Genomic DNA, 22,203 nt, shown 5'->3' on the forward strand with positions numbered 1-22,203 from the left:
TCATTGCAACAGGGTTGATTGTTTAATTTGACTTTACAAGCTTTTTGCTCAAAGTCAAGGTCAAACTACTAAGTCCTAGCCTGACAAGCCAGACCCACATCAAGATGTTGGGTCTGGGAACACACCATTTCCGTCCTTCGGATGAGACGTTAAACCGAGGTCCTGACTCTCTGTGGTCATTAAAAATCCCATTAAGAGTAGGGGTGTAACCCCGGCATCCTGGCCAAATTTGCCCATTGGCCCCTGTCCATCATGGCCTCCTAATCATCCCCATATATATATTTATATATATACACTCTGTCTCCTCTCCACCAATAAGCTGGTGTGTGTGGTGGGTGTTCTGGCGCAAAATGGCTGCCGTCGCATCATCCAGGTGGATGCTGCACATTGGTGGTGGTTAAGGAAATTCCCCCTTCTATGTAAAGCGCTTTGAGTGCCTAGAAAAGCGCTATATAAATGTAACAAATTATTATTATGAATTATTATTAACATTGGCAGGGCTCAATCCGAGGGGCGGAATAAACAGTTGTCTTTCAAATTCCCTCTGCACGCAATAGGATAGCGCTACAACCAACCAGAGCAACTAAGAAGATGAAGCAGAGCTTGTTGATAGATTAAACTTTTGCCGTATACGGTCGGCAAAACTCTGAACACATATTCCTTTTTTAAGAATGAATTCAGTGCCGTTCTTTGTTCTTTTCCCAAAGAAAAGCTTCGTCTTCCAGAGTCACGGCCAAAGCCGATTCGAAAAACCGCTGTTCGCCAGCTTCTTTGTTTACAAGTAGCATGTGGACATCTAGCAACTCTGTTAAGCCCACCCGTCGACTCTACACACGATGACTAGAGTTTGGTTTTTCCAGCTCGCAAGCCAACAGAGAGTTGCTAGACACCCTGACTGCAAATTATATTTGCTGCCGCTAGGGTGCGTCTAGATTTCTAGGCTAACAAAGTCCTTCTTAGAAAGAGCATTTAATGCTGATATATCTGAATATCCACATTTCAGTTTTCTGAAGTTGATTTGACATTGCAAAATTGACTCTTTTAGGCAGTCAATACATTATAAAGATCAATTAAATGCTGATATTTCTACAAATATCCAGTTGTGAGTAATCACTTGTTTAATATAGAAAATCAATGCAACAGGGTTAATTGTTTAATTTGACTTTACAAGCCTTGAGCTCAAAGTCGAAGTCAAACTACAAAGTTACTAAAAGAGAATATTTCTACAAATGATTTCTACAAATATCCAGTTTTCAATAATCAGTTGTTTGCTATATAAAACCTTGGTAACAGGGTTGACAGTTTACCATGTAATTTAACATTACAAGCCTTGTACTTAAGGTCATGAAACTACAACACGCTTCTTAAAATAATAATTTAATTACATTTCTACAAATTTTCTCATCAATTTAGTAGATTTGTACTACTCAAAATCAAGTTAATAGGGCTGATATTTTAAAATGGTCCCATACTGACAAATGAAGGCATATTTTCCACTGTTTTTCACGAAATGAAGACCAAAAAATTTATTATTTTCATCTGTTAATCAGTATATTAATACATAATAATCAACAGCAGGAAGTTAAAAATTTTATTAAAAAAAGGCTATGGTGTAAAATGAATATTCACTTTTTCTTGGTGATTTATCAAATGTAATTAAAAAGAACATTTATTTATTTTAATAAATACATTTTTATTTAATCAATTTAACTTTTGACTCAAATTGTTATAGTGATGATTTATTTGTCATGAAAACATTTTCGTATTAAATCTGAAAAATGAAAAAAGCTTTTTTAGAGACCTTTTTGTATCAAATCTGAGCTACTGGTTTGACCAGGCTAGCAGGATTTTCTTTTTTTATATTCGTCATATTTAAAGTTACTTCGCCTAGCACTTCTTCCCAGCAGCTCTTTTATCCTGCCTGGGCTTTAGTTCTGTCAGAATCGGAAATACAGATGGGTCACGTGACATCCTCTCAAGCGCTGCCTGAAAGGTGGTTGTTATGGGCGACGGCATCCCACTTCTCTCTGTAGGAGAGGGGGAGATGTCGGGCATCATTGCCTGCGTCTGTCCTCGTGCCAACTTACTCATGTTACTTTTAGCACTATAATCCAAAAATTGAGCCCTCTCACAATGAGCTGTAATTAAGCAATAGTGCCTGAAGCGTCTGTTTTCCTGATGCGAATAGGAAAGCATCGCTCAGCTGATTTTAATGGTTGTCAGTAATTACCATAACAACAACAACCATCATTCACAGATATATGTGGACAGCGTCTAATAATGAGCCGTTACTTGTTTGTAGGTCCACCATCCTCCAGCAGCAGTTTAATCGGGTCGGACGAGTCGAGCACGGGTCGGTGGCACTGCCTGGCATCATGCGTTCGGGGTCAATAGGAGGCCCCGACACGTTCAACATGGGCACCATGCCCTCGGCTCAACAGCAGATCACCATGGGACAGATGCACAGAGGACACATGCCCCCTCTGGTGAGAACACACAACTGCGCTGATGTTTATATCTCAATTGCATCATATGCGAATAGGTTGTGCTTTCAGAGGCCTGTTACACAAAGCTGGTGTCAGTTGCTAGACGGTGCACTCTGATTACTTATGAATGGGAGAAAGTGCAACGCCCAATATGGGAATAAACCCCGCCTTCTAAATGAAAGAACCAATCGCTGATTAGTAAAGTCATCGCGTCACTGCAGCTGCCGTTAGATGTTCCGGTTGCTATAGAAACAGGCAGCGTTCTGAGACACACGCTTAGGATTGCGCATTAGCTTTGTCCAGGCTGAAAAATGCATTTTTTTTTATCATGATTCGAGCTTTTAGAAACAACATTTATGAGACAGATATTGTCAGATGTCATTGGTGATTTCAAATATGAAATTTAATCATAAGCTTGGCAAACAGTTTTGGAGAATTTGATGGTTCCCCATTAAAAGAGATAGGAGGTGAACTTGCATGTCCGAGAGGCGTTTCAAAGATGGCCGCCGAGTGAAATGACATGTGTATACATACATGCTGCCTGTGTTGCATAGTGTGTTTGTGCATTTTGGGGGCTTTCAAGATAGGGTTGTGATCCTTTTGTTTTAGTGTTTTCGGATATCAGCAGCGCTTCTCAGAAATCCCTACTGCACCTTTCACGAAGACAGACAGCTAATGTTAATTAGTGCCCCGTGTGGCGATGCTATAAGTTGCATTCTGACGCACTTCATAACACAACAATGGTCTAAGAACTGGAACTTCCATAGAGTATTTTTAAGGTCTATTTTTCTGCATATCATCATCTAAATGACTACTTCCTGTGCCGTCAGAGTCTGGCCCAGCAAGCACTGATGGGAACTATCAACACCAGTATGCAGGCTGTCCAGCAGGCGCAAGCTGACCTGGGAGAGGTTGATAATCTTCCACCACTGGGACAAGACATGGTAAGAAATTATTAGGGGTGACCCCGAATAGTCGAAGATTCGATGCATCGATATGCGGAGCCTGATTCGACCACCGATCTCACAGTCGAATCTTCGCGGGTGTTATGAAACGAGGATCATATCATTTTGGCAATATGGGGGTGCGTAATGTCTAATTTCACACAGAACTACTGGTTTTGTACGGTTATATTAAGTTATATACAGCCTTTAATTATGATAATGCTGTAAAAAAAAAAACGTGAAAAGAAAGAAGCGTTCAATAAATATTTTTAACGTGTGTGTGTGTGTGTGTGTGTGTGTGTGTGTGTGTGTGTGTGTGTGTGTGTGTGTGTGTGTGTGTGTGTGTGTGTGTGTGTGTGTGTGTGTGTGTGTGTGTGTGTGTGTGTGTGTGTGAATAAATCCAACCACCCCTGTGACAGATTTAAGTTTCACTTTCCCTGATCCGTGACAGACGAGGCGCATCTTGGCGGCAGGGATTACTTAATGTCTGGAATAAGAAACTCTAAAGTGTGGATGGATGCACTTTGAAATAGTAAAAGATGATCCAAAAAAAAGTAAAATGCAAGTTGTGCCAACAGCTCATGTCCTACCACTCATCAACAACAAACATGGCTTTCCACTTAAAACGGGCAAGTTTAAGAGCGCACTGCTGCCGGCCAACGTTAACAAGTTGGTTTTCCCCGCACACAATTCGAAAAGACTCAAACGCACACAAGCAGAGTGAAAGAATGGATTTTTTTTCGATCGGGTAGGGTACAAGTGTTTTCAAACATTTCAGCCGTTTCTAATTTTAATTTGCTGTGAACATGTTTAGCTAAAAAAACTGCCAGTTTAGCGTTTATTGTTGTTTCGGCAGTTAAAAAGAGAAATTTCACAATTCTGGCTAAACTTTCGTTGTTTTAATAATTTATTTATTTTTATTTTATTTATTGGTCACTGAGGGTTACTTAATTTAACTGTGGCTTGTGTTTTTATATATATGAAGAGTTCAGATGCACTGATTGAATGCTCTCCGCATATAGTATACCTTCATAAAATACTTTCACTTCAAACCCACTAAATCCCAGCCTCAGCCCATTCAGAAGTACCGGTACTTGGGTAGAAACCTATAGAAACCTGTCAAAAATGCTTATTTTAAAGAAAGATGTCAGACGGACTTAGAGGCTTTTGCATCTGAAGTCTTCATATGTTCCCCTGCACTGTGGCATTTTGCACACATTTATTATGCTCCCTTTGACTTGATTTCGTTTTTATCTATTTTTTGAAGAATTAGTAATGTATATTCTGTTCTAATTTAATTCTGTAAATTAATGCTTTTTATTGTTTTTCGTTGTCTCGATGTTGCGCTGCACTGAAAGCATGTTGGCACAGCAATTTTGCTGATTTAATTTAATTTCGCAAAATGTGAAATGCAAATCCTGTCTGCAGTCAGTGTGTTCTTTTCCTCTCTAGGCAGGTATTTTGTTTAGGTTTATTCATCAAAATGTTCTTTGATATATTTGTGTGATGTTCTGTATTTCGATCGCGGCTGTAAAATGTTACGAGAAAACTTTTACGAATGTTTATCCACCACATTACCTTTTATTTAAACCTAAATAAGAAAGCCATTGTCAGTTCGTCTGTCAATTGGCAGGCAGTTTTGGTCGCTTTATTAAAAGTTGTTGCTGTGTGGAGTGTGTAAAAGAAAATAAAAATAGTTTTACCCTCCTGCTGACTGTCGTGGCCCTCCCAGTCCCAACCCATTCACACACACATAGATGATTCGACTATCGTCGACTATAGAAAGATTCGACAATTCTGATTCGAATGTGTAAATCATTAGTCGGGGACACCCCTAGAAATTATACAGAGACAGAAAACACTCTTTTCAAAAAGTAAAGTGTGGCACTGGTGCAAAAATAATGATTGTTTGTACTGCTGTAAACCATATATTGTCTGATTTTATGTGTTGGGAGGGAAAATCCTTCTACAGTATGTCCCTTTGTGTGATTTATTAGGCAGTAGAAGGTCGCTAGTTCAAATCCCATGAGGAATATTGAGCCAGAATATGTTTTTGTTATTTGGGCATTACAGTAATGTATTGTGGCATTGCCGTACAATTATTGTTCATTTATTGACTATAATTGCAGAGATGGTCATTGATCATTTACCTGTGCTTACATAACCTGATATTTCTTACTGGAAAAAAGCCCTCCAAAAAACAAACGCGAATATACTAGTATTAACTCTCCTCTCTTTTCTCCCAAAAAGGCGTCCAGAATGTGGGTTCAGAACAAGGTGGATGAATCCAAACATGAGATTCACTCCCAAGTGGATGCCATCACGGCTGGTACCGCATCAGTGGTCAACCTCACTGCCGGTATGTGACCGAATGAGAAATGACCCATAAACCATCTGTACCCATTGACATACAATTTTTTTTTTTAATATGCTGATTATGTGGTCACATTAAACATGCCTTAATTTATTTAGCCTCATGAAAGTCTTTGGGGTGTGCTGAAGTAGACGTTACAAGATCTTGACCAAAAATGTATGCACCTCTTGATAGAAATAAATGTTGTGATGTCATTTCCATCAAGAGGTGCATCAAGATCTTGTATTGTCAATGCAAGAGTCCAGCACTGTGTAAAGTCTCATCCAGCACATCCCAAAGCAATGGATTTAAGTTCTGGACTCAGAGGTGAAATGATTCTTCATGCTCCCTCCCATCATTCTTTCACACTTTGAGCTGATGAATGTTGACATTGTCATTTCCTACATGGTTGTTTAAGAAATGAAAAGCTAAACACTCTATCAATGAGGGTTAGAAGAACTGTTGCCAAACATATAACATGCTAGAAACATAATCACTGCAATAATGATCCAATCATAGACTCTTAAAGGGTACATAACACACACAGTTTCCGCCAGTCTCATGTTAACCTTTAGTACCTATAGAGTAGTACTGCATCCTTCATATCTCCGATGAGTCTTTAGTTTTATCAGATTTATAAAATACACATGTGCGGTACCGATTCTTTCCGAAAACAGTCGAGCTCCTGGAACCCGTGCCGTAACCCGAACAAAGCACGTTGATTGTCGTGCTGTTGCTCTCTCTGTGGTTGATGTGCGCACGCCCATACAAGGAATTCCGCACTTTATGACGTCATACAGGGCCATACTCGGAAAAAACGTTCCCAAACTTTGGTACAGAAATACTCATACGTTATACGTCCGTTTTTTTATTTTGGCCATGTTTAGCTGGACAATCCAACTCTTTAACAGTATAAGTCAGAATGCATGAAATAGCTTTAGACATCCCCTTTAAAGGGTTAGTTCACCCAAAAATGAAAATTCTGTCATTTAATGACTTACCCTCATGTCGTTCGACACCCGTAAGACCTCCGTTCATCTTCGGAACACAAATGAAGATATTTTAGTTGAAATCCGATGGCTCAGAAAGGCCTCAATTGGCACAATGCACTTTACACTCTCAAGACCCATAAAAGGTACTAAAGACGTCGTTACAAAGTCCATCTCACTACAGTGGTTCTAAAATAACTTTATAAAGCGACGAGAATAGTTTTTGTGCGCAAAAAAACCCTAAATAACAACTTATATAGTGATGACGATTTCAAAACAATGCATCATGAAGCTTCAAAGCGTTATGAATCAGTGAGTCGATTCAGCGGTTTGGATCGCCAAAGTCACATGATTTCAGCAGTTTGGCGGTTTGACACGCGATCCGAATCATGATTCGATTCGCTGATTCATAACGCTTCAAAGCTTCATGATGCATTGTTTTGAAATCGGTCATCACTATATAAGTCGTTATTTAGGGGGGTTTTTTTGCGCACAAAAACTATTCTCGTCGCTTTATAAAGTAATTGTAGAACCACTGTAGTGAGATGGACTTTGTAACGACATCTTTAGTACTTTTTATGGGTCTTGAGAGTGTAAAGTGCATTGTGCCAATGGAGGCCTTTCTGAGCTATCGGATTTCAACTAAAATATCTTCATTTGTGTTCCGAAGATGAACGGTCTGACGGGTGTCAAACGACATGAGGGTGAGTAATTAATGACAGAATTTTCATTTTTGGGTGAACTAACCTTTTAAGCATTTGTCTATTTAAATCCAAACAGCGACTATATTTTTTGGCCGGGCAGTGTAGTTGCAAGGTTACTTATAGTTAGTAGAGTGTATAAAGTGGACCATCGGAATAAAGTGTAATAAAGTGCTTAGTGTGTATTTAGATAGTAATAACATGCTATGAAATCAGCCTTAGCAAGACAAACATTGTGGTGAAAATAACATTTATTTTGGAAACGATCATGACTTTTCCAAAAGCGACATATTGTAATTTTCCTGTGATGTCTATATGCACTGTTGAGAATAATTGAAGACACATCCTTTGTCCAATACCACAAGTGTATGAAAACAATGATGATTTAGAACAAGTTTGCACATGCAGTTTTGAAAAAGCTACTTTAATTAGTTTCTACAAGCAACCGATGATGGAAAAATAAGTTGCATCTCACTGTTAAATAATAAGTCACTCTCCAATTGCTCTAATAAATATTTCCATTAATGAATGTGAAGTTTGTTGTCCTGAAGCTGAACTGCTTGGCAGGATTTGTGTATTCCTTCCCGCGTTCTGGAGAGATTCCATGCGGACCAGACCAGGTTTTTGCTGGATTTAATCTCCTCGTGCCATCTGTTTGATAGTGCGGATATTTGCCTGTTAGCCAGCAACCCAGCTCAAACTTTACAGTTTTTTTTTGCAGCCTGCGCTTTGCATCTGTTCTCATGCCCAGAAGAGCTTGTTAGGATATAATGTGATGTGTGGATGTGCGCACTATAGATGGAATGCATATGTGTTGTATGGATCTCATTTTGAATGAGCTCACTAATAATGGTCATGTTATTGCACATGTTGCACATTTGAGGGGAACGTGTTAAAGACATGAAAGTAAAATTGAACTATATGTTCCTAGTTTTATAGTGAACTATTCATCAGTTTATCAATTCATTGTTTAGTTTTTTTGCCTACTTTTCAAATTCCGTCTTAAAGTATTAAAGTCGGTAATAAAAATATAAATGATTACATTCTTACAGCTATTATAGTAGGCTAAACAAAGTTTAGACCATTTTAATATTTATAATGAAAAAAAATATTTCTAACAGCTATTATGCAAATTAAGTTGTGGTGTAATTTCCGTCACACCAAACTGTTTTACCACTAATAAAGTTTATTTTTAATTAGGTTACCAAAGAATGTGACCATGTCAGTGAAGAGTTTAAGATGAAATATGAGTCGTGTGATGTTAAAAAAAAAAAAACAAGTGATGAAAATCTATTTTCATTGTGCATGTAATTTTGTCAGGTTTACTGTTATTTTAATATTATTTATATACTATTGTAGTTTTATTTCATATTTTGAGCTTGAATATTTGAATTATGTTTTTGTAGTTGTTATTAGATTTATTTTCATATTTCTATATAGTTTTAATTTTTCATTTTAGTTTTAGCAATTTTAGTACTTAAACTTAAGCTAGTTGCCAAAATATTATAAAAAAAATTGTTAAATTTTTCATCTAATATTTATATTATATTTTATTAATTAATATTTTATTTTAATTTTGTTTTTGTTTTCTTAGATTTATTTTCATATTTCTATATAGTTTTAATTTTCTATTTCAGTTTTAGTTTTAATCATTTTAGTACTTAAACTTACTTATTTCATTTATTTGCCAATATGTTATTTTCTAATTCTTTTGTTGAATTTTTCATCTAATATTAATATTTTATTTTATTAATAAATATTTTATTTAAATTTGATGTTTTATAATTTTTATTATATTTATTTTCATATATCTATGTTGTTTTTTTATTTTAGTTTTAGTAAAATTAGTACCTAAGCTTATTTATTTCAGTTAGTTGCCACAATTTTCCATCTAAAATTAATATTTTATTTTATTTCAGCTTTAATTTAATCATCAAACCCAGTTTTTAATAGTTTTAGTTAACAGTAACAGCTCTTGTCAAGTTATGCAGAAAATGAGAAAATATGATTTAATTAAGTATTTGGGATACATACAATAATAGCTATGTAATTAGCCTTAGCGAGACAAAGTGTAATTCGTCAAAATGTCATTTCCACCACCGTCATTTCCATAATGCATGGGTAATTAATGGCAGAATTAGCATTTTTAGTTGAACTATCCTTTTAAATCGCTCACTCTTTAACACTTTTCATCATCGCTCCAGGTGACCCTACGGACACGGACTATACCGCGGTGGGCTGCGCCATCACCACCATCTCCTCCAACCTGACGGAGATGTCCAAGGGAGTGAAACTCTTGGCGGCTCTGATAGAGGACGAGGTGGGCAGCGGGCAGAATCTAATGGGGGCCGCCCGGACCCTCACGGGGGCCGTGTCTGACCTGCTTAGAGCCGTGGAACCAGCTTCTGGAGAGGTGACGAATGCAAACACGCAAAGCCCTCAACCCCTTCACATCTAATCCGCCAATAACGCACTGCTGTTTACAGGCGGATTTGATAATGAACTCGTTAAGCTGTGTTTTTCCTTCCTGGTTTACAGAGCACAGTCACAATCTGTTTACTTGTTTGGCTTGTGCTAGACAGGGTAATTGTAGAGGGGTGCAGAGCTGATAGACAGGATGTGATTAGCCGCGCATTGAGTTCTGAGACGTTGCGGTGTCCGTACGTGGGTCATTTCTTAAGTGTTGATATCAACCCACAGCCCAGACAGACTGTTCTGACGGCGGCGGGCAGCATCGGCCAGGCCAGCGGAGATCTTCTCAAACAAATGGGAGAAGGAGAAACCGACGAGAGATTCCAGGTGTGTCTTTCTTTCTGGAATAGAGTATAACAGTGAATATTCACTCTAGTTCCGCAAGTAAAACAAGTAGTTTTCCTATTCACAGCATTGCAAACTCTGATTCAAAGCAACGTGTATATAGAAATTAGGGGGGATTTATAAATACTATAAAGTCAGTCAGTACAATTTGGATTTGTTTTGAGGAATGTTCACGCTGCTCCTTTTTCATACAGTGAAAGTGGTGGTGAACGGCTGTCAAAATGGCAGATGAATCACCAAAGCATTATAAAGTTGTTAACATGTCTAATGCACTATATTTCAAGTCTTTTGAAGTCATTCGATAGCTTGAAATGCAAGTCATTATTCACTTAATATCTTGCTTCATAGCTGTGGTCACTTTCAATGTATGGAACATTGTGCTGTACGTTTTTTCCGGTAACACTTTATTTTACAGCGTCATTGTTACATGTGCTACATGCAGTTACTTTAGTAATAACTGTAAATTATGCATAATTACAACCAGTGTTGGGGGTAACGCATTACAAGTAACTTGAGTTACGTAATCAGATTACTTTTTTCAAGTAACTAGTAAAGGAACGCATTACTTTTAAATTTACAACAAAATATCCAAGTTACTTTTTCAAATATGTAACGCAAGTTACTTTATTTTCCCCTGTATTGACTGACAGCTAGCTCTACTGTCCTCATGTTGAGAGAAATCAGGAGTAAGTGCAGAGGCGCTGTGTGTGGACATTACTTATTGTAGTTTTAGAATAAATGTGAGCTGGCATTTACTCATCTCACAGATTCAGTATTACTCAAAATTAATAAAAACAATGAAATTCAATCTCAGAATATTACACAAAACTACAATAATTAAACTACACAAATATACTTTATGTATTTAATCTCACTTTATTAAACAATGTTTATGCTGCTGACCTTCGATAATCCACTTCAACCGTACTAATAAGCAAAAATTACTTTAGATAAACATCACATTTGTGTTTGATTTAAGCGCGTGATAAGCGTGTTGAACTTTCTTCTCCTGCATCCTATTCTTCTTCAATCCAGAATGGCAACAACTTAAAGTTTTGTACAGTCGTGAATTTGCATTTCTTTCAGCCTGAGGCTTATTCATTTCACTTTTGATGTGACAGGGCCTTTACATTTGCCAAAAAAAAAATATATATATATATATTTGTTATTAAAATAACAAACAAGCAAGCCCAGTCCAGGTGAGAAAAAGTAACTCAAAAGTAATGCACATTACTTTCGATAAAAAGTAACTAAGTAACACAATTAGTTACTTTTTTATGGAGTAACGCAATATTGTAATGCATTATGTTTAAAAGTAACCCCAACACTGATTACAACTAACCCTCAACCAAACCCTAATCCTGAGAGAATTTTTATGTTCCTCAAAAAAAACTACTCGATACAAAATGTATCCTCCTGTAAATTTACTATACTATATGCAAACTATACAGGGAACCCTCTCCTTTGGTACATTACTATTAAATATTATAAGTTAAAATTAACAACAGAGCCCAAACGATTATAATAAACTGCTCTTTATTTGCTCTTTTCCCAAAAAAATACTGAAATGTTTGTATGCAACTCTTGTTGCACATTAGGTAGTTTTCATAAACACTTGTCTTCATATATAGGCCTAATTAACAGTAAATAAGCTCTCGCTAGTGTTTTTATAGCTAATTAACGAACTGTGAACATTGGCACTGTCCTGAGGTAAATGCAACATTAAGTGACATAAGCTGTTTTATTGACGTTTTTCTGCTGTTGAAACACTGATTGTGCGATTACATGAGACATGATTCAGTTCAGTAAGTTGTTCATGGTCATTTTCTTGTGTGTTATTGTCACATTAACTTGCCCTAAATTCAACACAGGAGAGATTTTCTTAACGAGAGAAACACTTTTTTCCACCCCCGTTTGATTTAGTTTATATAAATATACAGGTTTATACAAATTTATTACACGGCTCTGTGGAATACTTGATTCTGATTGGTCAATCGCACTGTCCAGCGGTATGTTATTCCCCGATAACAACCGGTAACTAAAAACTGATAACACGGGCTCATCCGGGTAACTGAAGTCTGCGCTATATGCTTGCTAGAGAGGTTTTTTTCTCGTTTTGTGAGCTAATAAAATATTAAATTAATATTTTGAGTACAATTATTTAATTATGTCATCGCGGACTCACTCTCTCATTTCAAACAAACGCAGTTGCTGCCATTTTGCGATGATTTATTTTTTTGTGCGCTGTAATGGATTATAAGATAACAAATAAGTACGATTTTAAAACAGTATCTCAAATTATATCTCTTACTATCATAATTGTTTACATTATGTGGTGAAATACCATGTAATAAGTGGAATGACTGTCCTGTATCCCTTAAATGTCCGTCTAGTTTGAACTTGCCGCACTAGCAACTGCTCTCTCCGTGGAAGCTTTGCGTGTAAAGAGCTAATAAAATATTTTGACTCAGATCAATATTTCACGTCCTAATTATTTACTTATCTTCCAAGTAGCCGTGTAATAAGCGGGATAATGTGCATCCAGTCGGTTGTTATTGCAGAATAAACCCCTTCAGGCTGATGCAAGATCACCCTGTCAGGGTTTATTCTGTGATAACAACTGGCTGGATGTACATTATCCCTCATGTATAGTGTAGGAAAACCAACTTGATCACTTAATCTCAAAGTTTATGGTAGGTCTGTCTAGAAGGTTTATGTGTTATTGCTAAAAAATGTCTTTATGAAGGGAATGGGATTTTCTACCTCTGGAACTCAACTGTTGCATTTTGCCTGAATTTACTGATTGGTTAATGTCAAATCCTTCAGCCAGTCACATGCTCCTTGCCTCATTATTTCTTGGCAAGGTATTTTTCGCTTGTGGTAAACACTTTAGTGCCCATTTTCAACACGTAAAATTTGATTTAGTGTGGTTCATCTGATGTTGTCACAGTCAGTTAGCCTCTGAGAGCATTTTATTGCCCTCTATTTTATTCTGTTACACTCTATCCTTGCGTTTATTTCATTCATTAGTCTGGGCCAGGTTGCTTCACAGTGTGTTGCTTGAATGACGAATATGTTTCAGGACATTATGATGAACCTGGCTAAAGCCGTTGCTAATGCTGCCGCCATGCTGGTGCTGAAAGCCAAGAACGTGGCACAGGTGGCGGAGGACACGGTGCTCCAGAACCGAGTCATTACCGCCGCCACACAGTGCGCGCTCTCCACCTCACAGCTGGTGGCCTGCACAAAGGTACATTTCATATTTGTTACCGATAACTGACAACTTTTTTTTATAGATGTAATGAAAGTTAAGTAGAAGACATCCGTCTAGAGATATAGCTGCAGATAAAGGTGCATATTTTAATTTAAACATTATTTTAGTGGTCAACAGATGCATATATTGTCAATTTGACCCCCATAGGAGTAAATGGGAAATGGGGGAAAATTAGGAATTTTTATAAAGTAATCTGGCACAATCCAGAACAAACACACACACATGGTTTCCTGCAACCATACCATGATAATAAAGATGTATATCATTGCACTATTTCAGTTCCAAGTTTGTATTTCCATCAGTAAGAAAAGCACACATTGCCTTACACTTTTTGCCCAAAATAATCTGTTGCTATTCTGAACGCAGCTTCTTTCATCTATTATTGGATGTACGTGTGATTGTCGTAGGTGGTGAGCCCCACCATCTCCTCGCCCGTGTGTCAGGAGCAGCTGGTGGAGGCGGGACGTCTGGTGGAGCGTTCCGTGGAGGGGTGTGTGAAGGCGTGTCACGCCGCCTCAGAGGAGGGCGAGCTGCTCCGACAGGTGAACATGGCGGCTGGGGCGGTCAGCCAGGCCCTCAGTGATCTGCTGCAGCACGTGCGCCACTACGCCAGCTGCGGAGAGCCAATCGGACGCTATGACCAGGCCACTGACACCATCATGACTGTTACGGAGAGCATTTTCACCTCAATGGGGGATGCAGGTGAGACTATCCTATATAAATATAACATTATGTATATAAGTATTGTCACGAGACTGGAATTTCCAACGTCGATACGATACCTTGACAAATATCGATATTTGATACCATTTTCGAAACCACAGGGAAAACTGGCATACAGATAATTTGTTTTTATCTCATAATTTTTTGGATAATTTTGTTGTAATAGCGTACTGTGTTTAAGGGAGGGAGCACAGGGAAGCTTTATTTGACTAGATTTACCAAAAAAAAGGTAAACTCACAAATTACAGCACAAATAAATATAATAGAATAAAGAGACAAATTAAATAAACATGGCTTTAATTTTTTCAGGTGCGTCTAACGGTAGTATTCAGGTAAGAAATACTACAGAAATGGAAGTAATCACATGTAAAATAGCAGGGGTCACTGTCACTTTAAGAGTTAATGCACGCATCCAGTATACTGTTACACAATGTGTGTTTTCTCTCAACTATTTTCGTTCCAAAACTGACTGTATTTACCTGAATACTCAGAAATATGGGCATTTTACATAATTTTGTTTGTATTTGACCGTTACAATGGCGCCATGATAAAGAAGTCAATTTGGTACTCGCGAGCTGTTTGAGAGGTGGCACTTATATAGATCAGTCGAATATTCCTATCTAATAATTGCCTCACCGACACGGCATCCTCAATAAACCCTCTCCGGCATGATGACTCCAATCTTTCGAATATCCCTACCTAATAATTGCCTCACCGACACGGCATGATGGCCAGAGGAGAACTGGCACCCCTTATTTTTCTCCATTATGCCACCTGATGGAGTTTTGGTTCCTTGCCACTGTCGCCTTTTGGCTAAATTTTCAACTAAATATTCAAATAAATTACTGAGCTGCCCGCATTGTCACTATATGATAATTGAAATGAGCTGAATAACATCACCTTTTTCTCCAGAGCGGCTGTACAGCCAAATCAAATTCTGTTGCATTATTTTCCTGTCTGATGCTGCGTTCACACCAAATGCAAATAGAGCGTCAAAATTGCATCTAGTTGGACACTTGAACATTTTGAATCCATTCGCGCGTCCACAGTGAATAGGACGCGTGTATAAATCGAGTGTTTGAAGCGATATAGATGCGCGTTCAAGGCGTTCCAGGAGAAATATGTCATAAAACACTACTCTTATATTCATTAAAAGTCATTATTTACTCACCCTCAAGTTGTTCCAAACCTGAATAAGTTTCTTTGTTCGGCTGAACACAAAAGAAGATATTTTGAAGAATGTTTGTAACAAAGCAGATAGAGCAACCATTGACTACCATAGTATTTTTTTCCCTACTATGGTAGTCAATGGTTGCTCTTTCTTCAAAATATCTTCTGTTGTGTTCAGCAGAACAAAGAAACTCATTCAGGTTTGGAACAACTTGAGGGTGAGTAAATGATGACAGAATTTTCATTTTTGGGTGAACTATCCCTTTAATAGCCACACAAATGTGGTCCAGGCAACTCCTACATGATCTTCACTGCATGTATATTTACATATCCTTAAAAAATAAAGCTATGAAACTTCTCTTTGCCCTCAGTCAAAACGATTTTGCAGACAACAAATTATAGATTCATGACACTAAAGATCGCCCGTTAGATCCACACAAGACGAACCACTACAGGACATCAGAGCCAGCGGCAAATGTCAGAAGGACTAGCCGAGGAAAGGCTGCTCTCGCCGGGGTTAATGAGCGCTGAGTGCCCGGTGATCGCCTGGATCTCACAACTCCACAAACACAAGATAATTTTTTTTAAATAGGTGCTCTCTTTATAAATAAACCACAGATTTGAGCTTTAAACAACTACATTCCCTCCTGAAAAAGTGACACAATAGTAGTATTTTTAAATTATACAGGGTTTCTCATCACGTCACTTTACCACGTGACAGCAGCAAGCAGGCTCCTGATTGGTTAACGCGGTGCGAATTGACGCCAAAGTTCAGATTTTTAAACTCAGGCGTCCACGTCCATCGCGCTGCGCAAAAAGCGTCTGTTGCGCCGCAGGACCTCCAGATGCACGTCAATGCGCCTTTCCATTGACTTAACATTGAAATCACTCGCGCCAGACGCTCTCTTTGCATTTGGTGTGAACGCAGCATAACACTGTGAAGCTGCTTTGAAACAATCGGCATTGTAAAAAAGCGCTATATAAATAAAGGCGACTGGTGCACGCGCTTTTGGTGTGAGTGCGAAACCTGCAGGAATTAGTAAAATTTTTAAATTTTAGTTTTCAGTCACATGACTGTCACAGAGCCTTGAATATCAACGCTATGTGTTTTCTTTATGATGGGTTTCGATGGGAAAAACACTTAACTAGAAACCTTGTGTTGCATTAATATTCTGTTCATCTACTCTCCTGTACAAAGTATGTCACATCAATAAGGTGTATATTGAATTTGGTATTTTAATATCACTGTCTTACTGCATTAATACTGACTACAAACCTGGTAAAAATGACTGGCGGGCAATGGAGGAGGGCCTTGTTTTGTCCTCCAGGTAGGCGTTCCTAGAAGCGTGTGACGTCACGTGAAAACTATGAATACAACCGGTTTCAACCGGAGCGAATGAGATGAGTGAGTGAGAGGCGGGTGTGTGTCAATTCGCCATCAGAGAGAAGAGAGAGAGAACACGTAGCTGGTATCTGTGTTATGCAGTGTATGCTGAAAAGCAGTATTGGAACCATTTCAGATATTTCAGTATCGATACATATCGAAGTATCTGTATTTTTGACAACGCTAATGTATATAATTAAATTACATGACGTATTTAATTAAAAACAAGTCTAACCGGTCTCTAAATAGGACTTTAAATGTCATTTAATAGTGTCTTTGCCCGCTTTCTCCACCAAAAACCATTCATATGAGCACTAATAGTAAAAGTAACAGCACACGTTTCATCAACAAGCCACACAATTTGAGGTCTCATGCACAGTGCATGCTGAGTTTTGTGCCAATGTTTATTACTTGGGGTTAAGGGATTGTTTGAATCCCCTAACCACAAATATGAGCAATAGAAATGCTGATTTTTGCCTTAGAAAGTACCACTAAATGTGATAGATGGGCCTGTGCCACAGGATGTAGAACAGTTTCAGGATGCAGAGAATTTATTTAATAAATGGAAATCAAAGTCAAATAAGCAAACAGTAATACACAAGAGAGCTTTAATATCTTTTAGGCTCATCGTCCAAACAAAGCATATCTGTGCCATGACACAATAGGATTAGCTTTTCCATATTCAGAATTGCACAATTTTGATGGTGTTCCTGGCCTCGTTTTGGAGCTGTCGTTGTGTGCTAACCGGCTGGCAGCCCTACTTTTAGTGACCCACAAGCAATGGTAATTCGCAGTTATAATGCACTGATAAATATTTAGCTTGCTAGCTTTTCTCAGCTTTCGTATCTTGTCTCCAGTGCTGTGGTTTTTCTGGAAAAATTTGACCCCCGGTTTATTTTGTCTCCGTGAGGTCCCTAAAAGTTGTTTTGTCTGTGGTGTGTGTTGTGTTTTTAAGCCGTTTTCAAAACTGAAGACGTTTGTTATTCTATGGCCGTAAGTCTAAAGAACCCTTAAAAGATTCTAGGCCGTGAGGTTGTTGAAAACATGTCATATAAACCCGCTACAGAGCATCAAATCTGGTCTCAATCACACACACACTCGCACTGTCTTTGAACTTTTTAAAGAAAAACACATGGCAAAAGGTGCCAGTGGGGTTGTCTGCAACTGTTCAAGTAAAACATGGAACATGATAAACGACCCAGGCCCACAAATCATCGTCATCATCATCAAAGATTTGTTTAGCTTTAAAGTCAACAAGAAATCAAAATGGACTTCCTTAATACACGTTACGGTTCGTAATGTGCGGGATTCATCAGTGCATGCTATTCAAAAGAAAGGAAATGTTACTTTTTGCACTCTTTCATGTCATAATTTGCTCCATGTCTGTAACAACTTTACTTTTTTGATGACATCACACAAGCCACATGACTTTAACATTAGTTAATACTGGCTATTAGCGAGTATTGCTTCATGAATTATTTTTGGTTTAACTGATATGCAGAACCAAGTGAAATTGTTTTATGTTTTTGAAACAATAACTAAATGGTCAGCAGACTACAATAAATATTATTTTAATAATTAATCATACTGTTGTTGTTGTTGTTGTTTATGCCATTTTATGCAAGCAAAGTTGCTTTGCAGCAAAATTATTTTGTCACAAATTTATTTTCACCCTTTTTTAAATACCTGCCTTCATTCTCAGAAAAAGAAATAAAATAAAATAAATAATAACATTAAATTAAATTAATTAATTCATTAATAATACAATTAAATTAAATTAACCAAACCAGTATTAACCAGTATCCAAACGTATATTAAATTAGTTGCTTTGCCTGTGAATACCGTTTGTTGGTTGCTTTTTCGAGAGCTATCAAATTGTGCCAATTATCATTAGACCCAATTTTAAAGAACTATTAACTGTTTAAATTCAAATGACTGAATATCAGCAGACAACAGCAAAACAGCTATTTAAGTAGGCTTTGTTGTTAATGCATTAATTGAATGCAAATGACAAATAATGGCAACTAATGATTGTTTTTAAATACATCAAGATAGTCTCAAAAGGTGAAGTTGACCTCCAGGCTGCACATCCTCCAATATGGCGGTACTTCAGAAGTGGGGTAGTCGGCCACATTCAGCAGCAAACTTGCATTCAGGTCTGTTATGAAAAGCCCACTTTTCATTTCCTGGTGAATCAAATCCAATCCAATCCTACCTTTTTGTTTTTTTCTCATTTAACTTAAGTAAAAGGGGTGAATTCCGACTTAATTCATGTTGATTTAACAAGCTTACTATTTTCACCCTGAATCCATCCTACGTTTGGAGAGGTGAAACACCCCTTACGCGCACCTCTATCCCTTGATAATCTTGTCAACGCTTGTATTTCTGGATCTGTGTAGGTGTTCGGGAAATACGGATTCCATTTATGGAAAACGAGTAGGCATACTTTTGAAAGGGCCCTTGATCAATGATGTACTTGGGGTCACACGGGTGCACACCATTTGAGCGCTTCAGTTCCTGAAGTGATATGCAGAGAGAATGCAGAAAGATTGATTTTCAAAGAGAACAGCTTCAGCTGTGCCAGATTCATACACATCAAAGAAACGTGGAATGGCTGTCAGGGTTTTTTCCCGGTCTGAACTTCTCAAGTCAAGGACGGTGAACCAAGGAGCCAAGAATATGCCAGCGCCAGTAGATGTTTCTGAAGAAATAGAAGAATCTGCCCACACAACATGCTGATATTGTGGTGTTTAAATAACGTTTATTTTCACATTTACAGGTGAAATGGTACGACAGGCGCGGGTTTTGGCCCAGGCCACCTCAGACTTGGTGAATGCGATGCGATCTGATGCTGAGGCTGAAATCGATGTGGATAATTCCAAGAAACTACTCGCGGCTGCCAAGCTGTTGGCCGATGCCACTGCCAGAATGGTGGAAGCTGCTAAGGTATGAAAACTAAAGCAGGATACACTCTCCAAATATACATGTATCATGGTTTGTTCCCATGTTTTTTGACAGGTACAATGAGATTTTCAAATTATAATTTTGTAAATTGTGTTGTGTGGGTTTTGCGTTTTTTGTTTTCTGTTTTGTTGTAGATTTTCTTTTTTTTTGGGGGGGGGGGGGGGGTATTTGTTTGTTGTTTTAGTTTTTTATTGTTTGTTTTGGAATTTTGTGTTGGGATTTTGTGTTTTGTTTTATTTTTTTGTTTTTGTTGTTTTGTGTTGGGATTTTGTTTTTTGTTTTATTTTTGTTTAGTTTTTGTTGTTTTGTGTTGGGATTGTGTTTTATTTTTTTATTTTTTTGTGTTGGGATTTTGTGTTTTGTTTGTTTTATATTGGTTTTGTTTGAGTTTTTTTGTGTTGGGATTTAGTTTTTTTGTTGTTTTGTGTTGGGATTTTGTTTTGTTTTATTTTGGTTTTGTTTGCTTTTTGTTGGGATTTTGTTTTGTTTTGGTTTTATTTTTTTGTGTTTTTTTCTTGTTTTGGGAATTTGTGTTTTGCTTGGTTTTTTGTTGTTTTGTGTTGGGATTTTGTGTTTTGTCTTGTCTTGTTTGGCTTGGTTTTTTGTTTTATTTAATTTAGTTTTTTTTTGGTGTGGTTTGTTTTTGTTTTATTGGTATTTTGTTTTGTTTGGTTATGTTTTGTGTTGTTTTTTGTTGTTTTGTTTTGAACCATGGTAATAACCTGCTTTCTGGACATGTGTTGTGCAAAACATGTTTCAGCTATTTTGTATGTATGGCATCATGGTAATACCATGGGGATTTTTTTGAACATGTATCATGGCTACACCATGCTTAAACCTACCATGGCAACACCATGAAGCATGTTAATTCAGTACTATATTACATTTTAACCCGATACCATCACTGAACAATGATCTTTTTTTTTTAAGGAAGAAAAAGAATCATATGGCTAGATGTAGGTAATTTTATACTCATTTACACATTTTGTTTTAAATCCTGGACCCAGAATCAGCAGCCACGCTGTAAAATGTGCTTCCTCTCCTCATCAGTTTCATCTCTGATACCTGAAAGAGCCCTGAGCCATGATTTCGATTTGACTCATGATGAGATGGACCACTGAATCGATTGTCGATCTCCATCAGCAACGTAGAGATGTATAAAGGGCTAGGATGTGATAAATATGCAGACATATGAAATGCTGGTTTATGGCTTGTTAGGCACATTTGATCCATGATACATTAATCACAACATCACTGCCATTATCAAACGTAAAGATGAGGAATGCGCCACAGACGGTTTCCTTGGTAACAGAGATGGAGCAGACAGCCCCCAATTCCTCTTTGCATTGAATGTTTTGTAATGCGCCGTAAGTGTGCGGATGGCGTAGCCGAGATTTCTGCTGTCGCTGACAAATTTCCCTTCTCAGGGCTGACCGAGTCTGGGATTTATCTCTGACAACTTTGTCCTCTGAGAATTGCCTTTCACTTTCTGTTTAACCATTAAGCAAGGAGATAAAATGGAACAATGAGAAACACCAAGGCTTCAAAATGGCATATTAGCTACTAGTTTTGAAAGGAGATAATATGCAGTATGTATAATGTCAGTGTATATATATTTATATGACTAAAAATAATATAATGCTTAAACATCATCTTGATTATTAGTTGATTGGACAGTCAGAGATAATATATTTTTACACAAAATTGGATTAATTAACAGCTGGGATGGAATTGGATTAATTAACTGGACAACACTTGAATAAACATGCAGTTTAGGTCATGTAACAACAATATGGCATGTTACTTTATGAAATATGTATCGTAATGCACTTTTGAAAGCCTATTTCCACATCAATTGTGACATTCTCTCACATTTGTCATTTTATTTCCCATCATTTTGACTATATTTCATAATTGTGACTTTTCATCTCACAATAGTAACTATATCTTGTAATGGCAACTTTATATTTCACATTTGAGACAATTTTTCATAGTTGCGGCATTATATCTGAAATGTTACTGTTATTTCACATAATTGTGACTTTACATCTCACAATAGTAACTATTTCTCATAATAAAGAGTTTATATCTCACAGTTACTAATCGTTTTCGTAATTACGATTACTCATAATTGGCTATATATTTAAAAATGCAATTTTATTTAGCATAATTCTGACATTGTATCTGACAAAAATATTTGTTTAAAACTTTTTAAACCGTATTTTATTTTAAACCATTATAACGGTTGAGATCGACTTTCATAAATACATCATATGTTACATTAAAATATAAGTCGTATACAGCATATCATGGAAAGTATGCAGTGAGAAAAATTACCCAACACAAGCTAATGTTGCATTTTAACAGTATATATACATACAATATATATACAGTATTC

General features: G+C 37.3%; 1 protein-coding gene across 1 annotated transcript in view; it reads left to right on the forward strand.

Annotated features, from left to right (window-relative positions):
* tln2b (talin 2b) overlaps nucleotides 1-22,203 on the forward strand; it is a gene marked incomplete at its 5' end in the record, with an annotated part of 116,179 nt that overhangs the window by 23,436 nt on the left and 70,540 nt on the right. The window contains 8 exons of the mRNA XM_079810250.1: nucleotides 2,303-2,486; nucleotides 3,317-3,430; nucleotides 5,681-5,789; nucleotides 9,678-9,886; nucleotides 10,174-10,272; nucleotides 13,373-13,540; nucleotides 13,972-14,266; nucleotides 19,621-19,787. Of these exons, the coding sequence (XP_079666376.1) occupies nucleotides 2,303-2,486; nucleotides 3,317-3,430; nucleotides 5,681-5,789; nucleotides 9,678-9,886; nucleotides 10,174-10,272; nucleotides 13,373-13,540; nucleotides 13,972-14,266; nucleotides 19,621-19,787 (1,345 nt within the window). The remainder of the gene's footprint in view (nucleotides 1-2,302; nucleotides 2,487-3,316; nucleotides 3,431-5,680; nucleotides 5,790-9,677; nucleotides 9,887-10,173; nucleotides 10,273-13,372; nucleotides 13,541-13,971; nucleotides 14,267-19,620; nucleotides 19,788-22,203) is intronic.

Source organism: Gobio gobio (assembly GCF_949357685.1).
Source record: "Gobio gobio genome assembly, chromosome: 25".
In the NCBI taxonomy this organism is placed as follows: Eukaryota; Metazoa; Chordata; class Actinopteri; order Cypriniformes; family Gobionidae; genus Gobio; species Gobio gobio.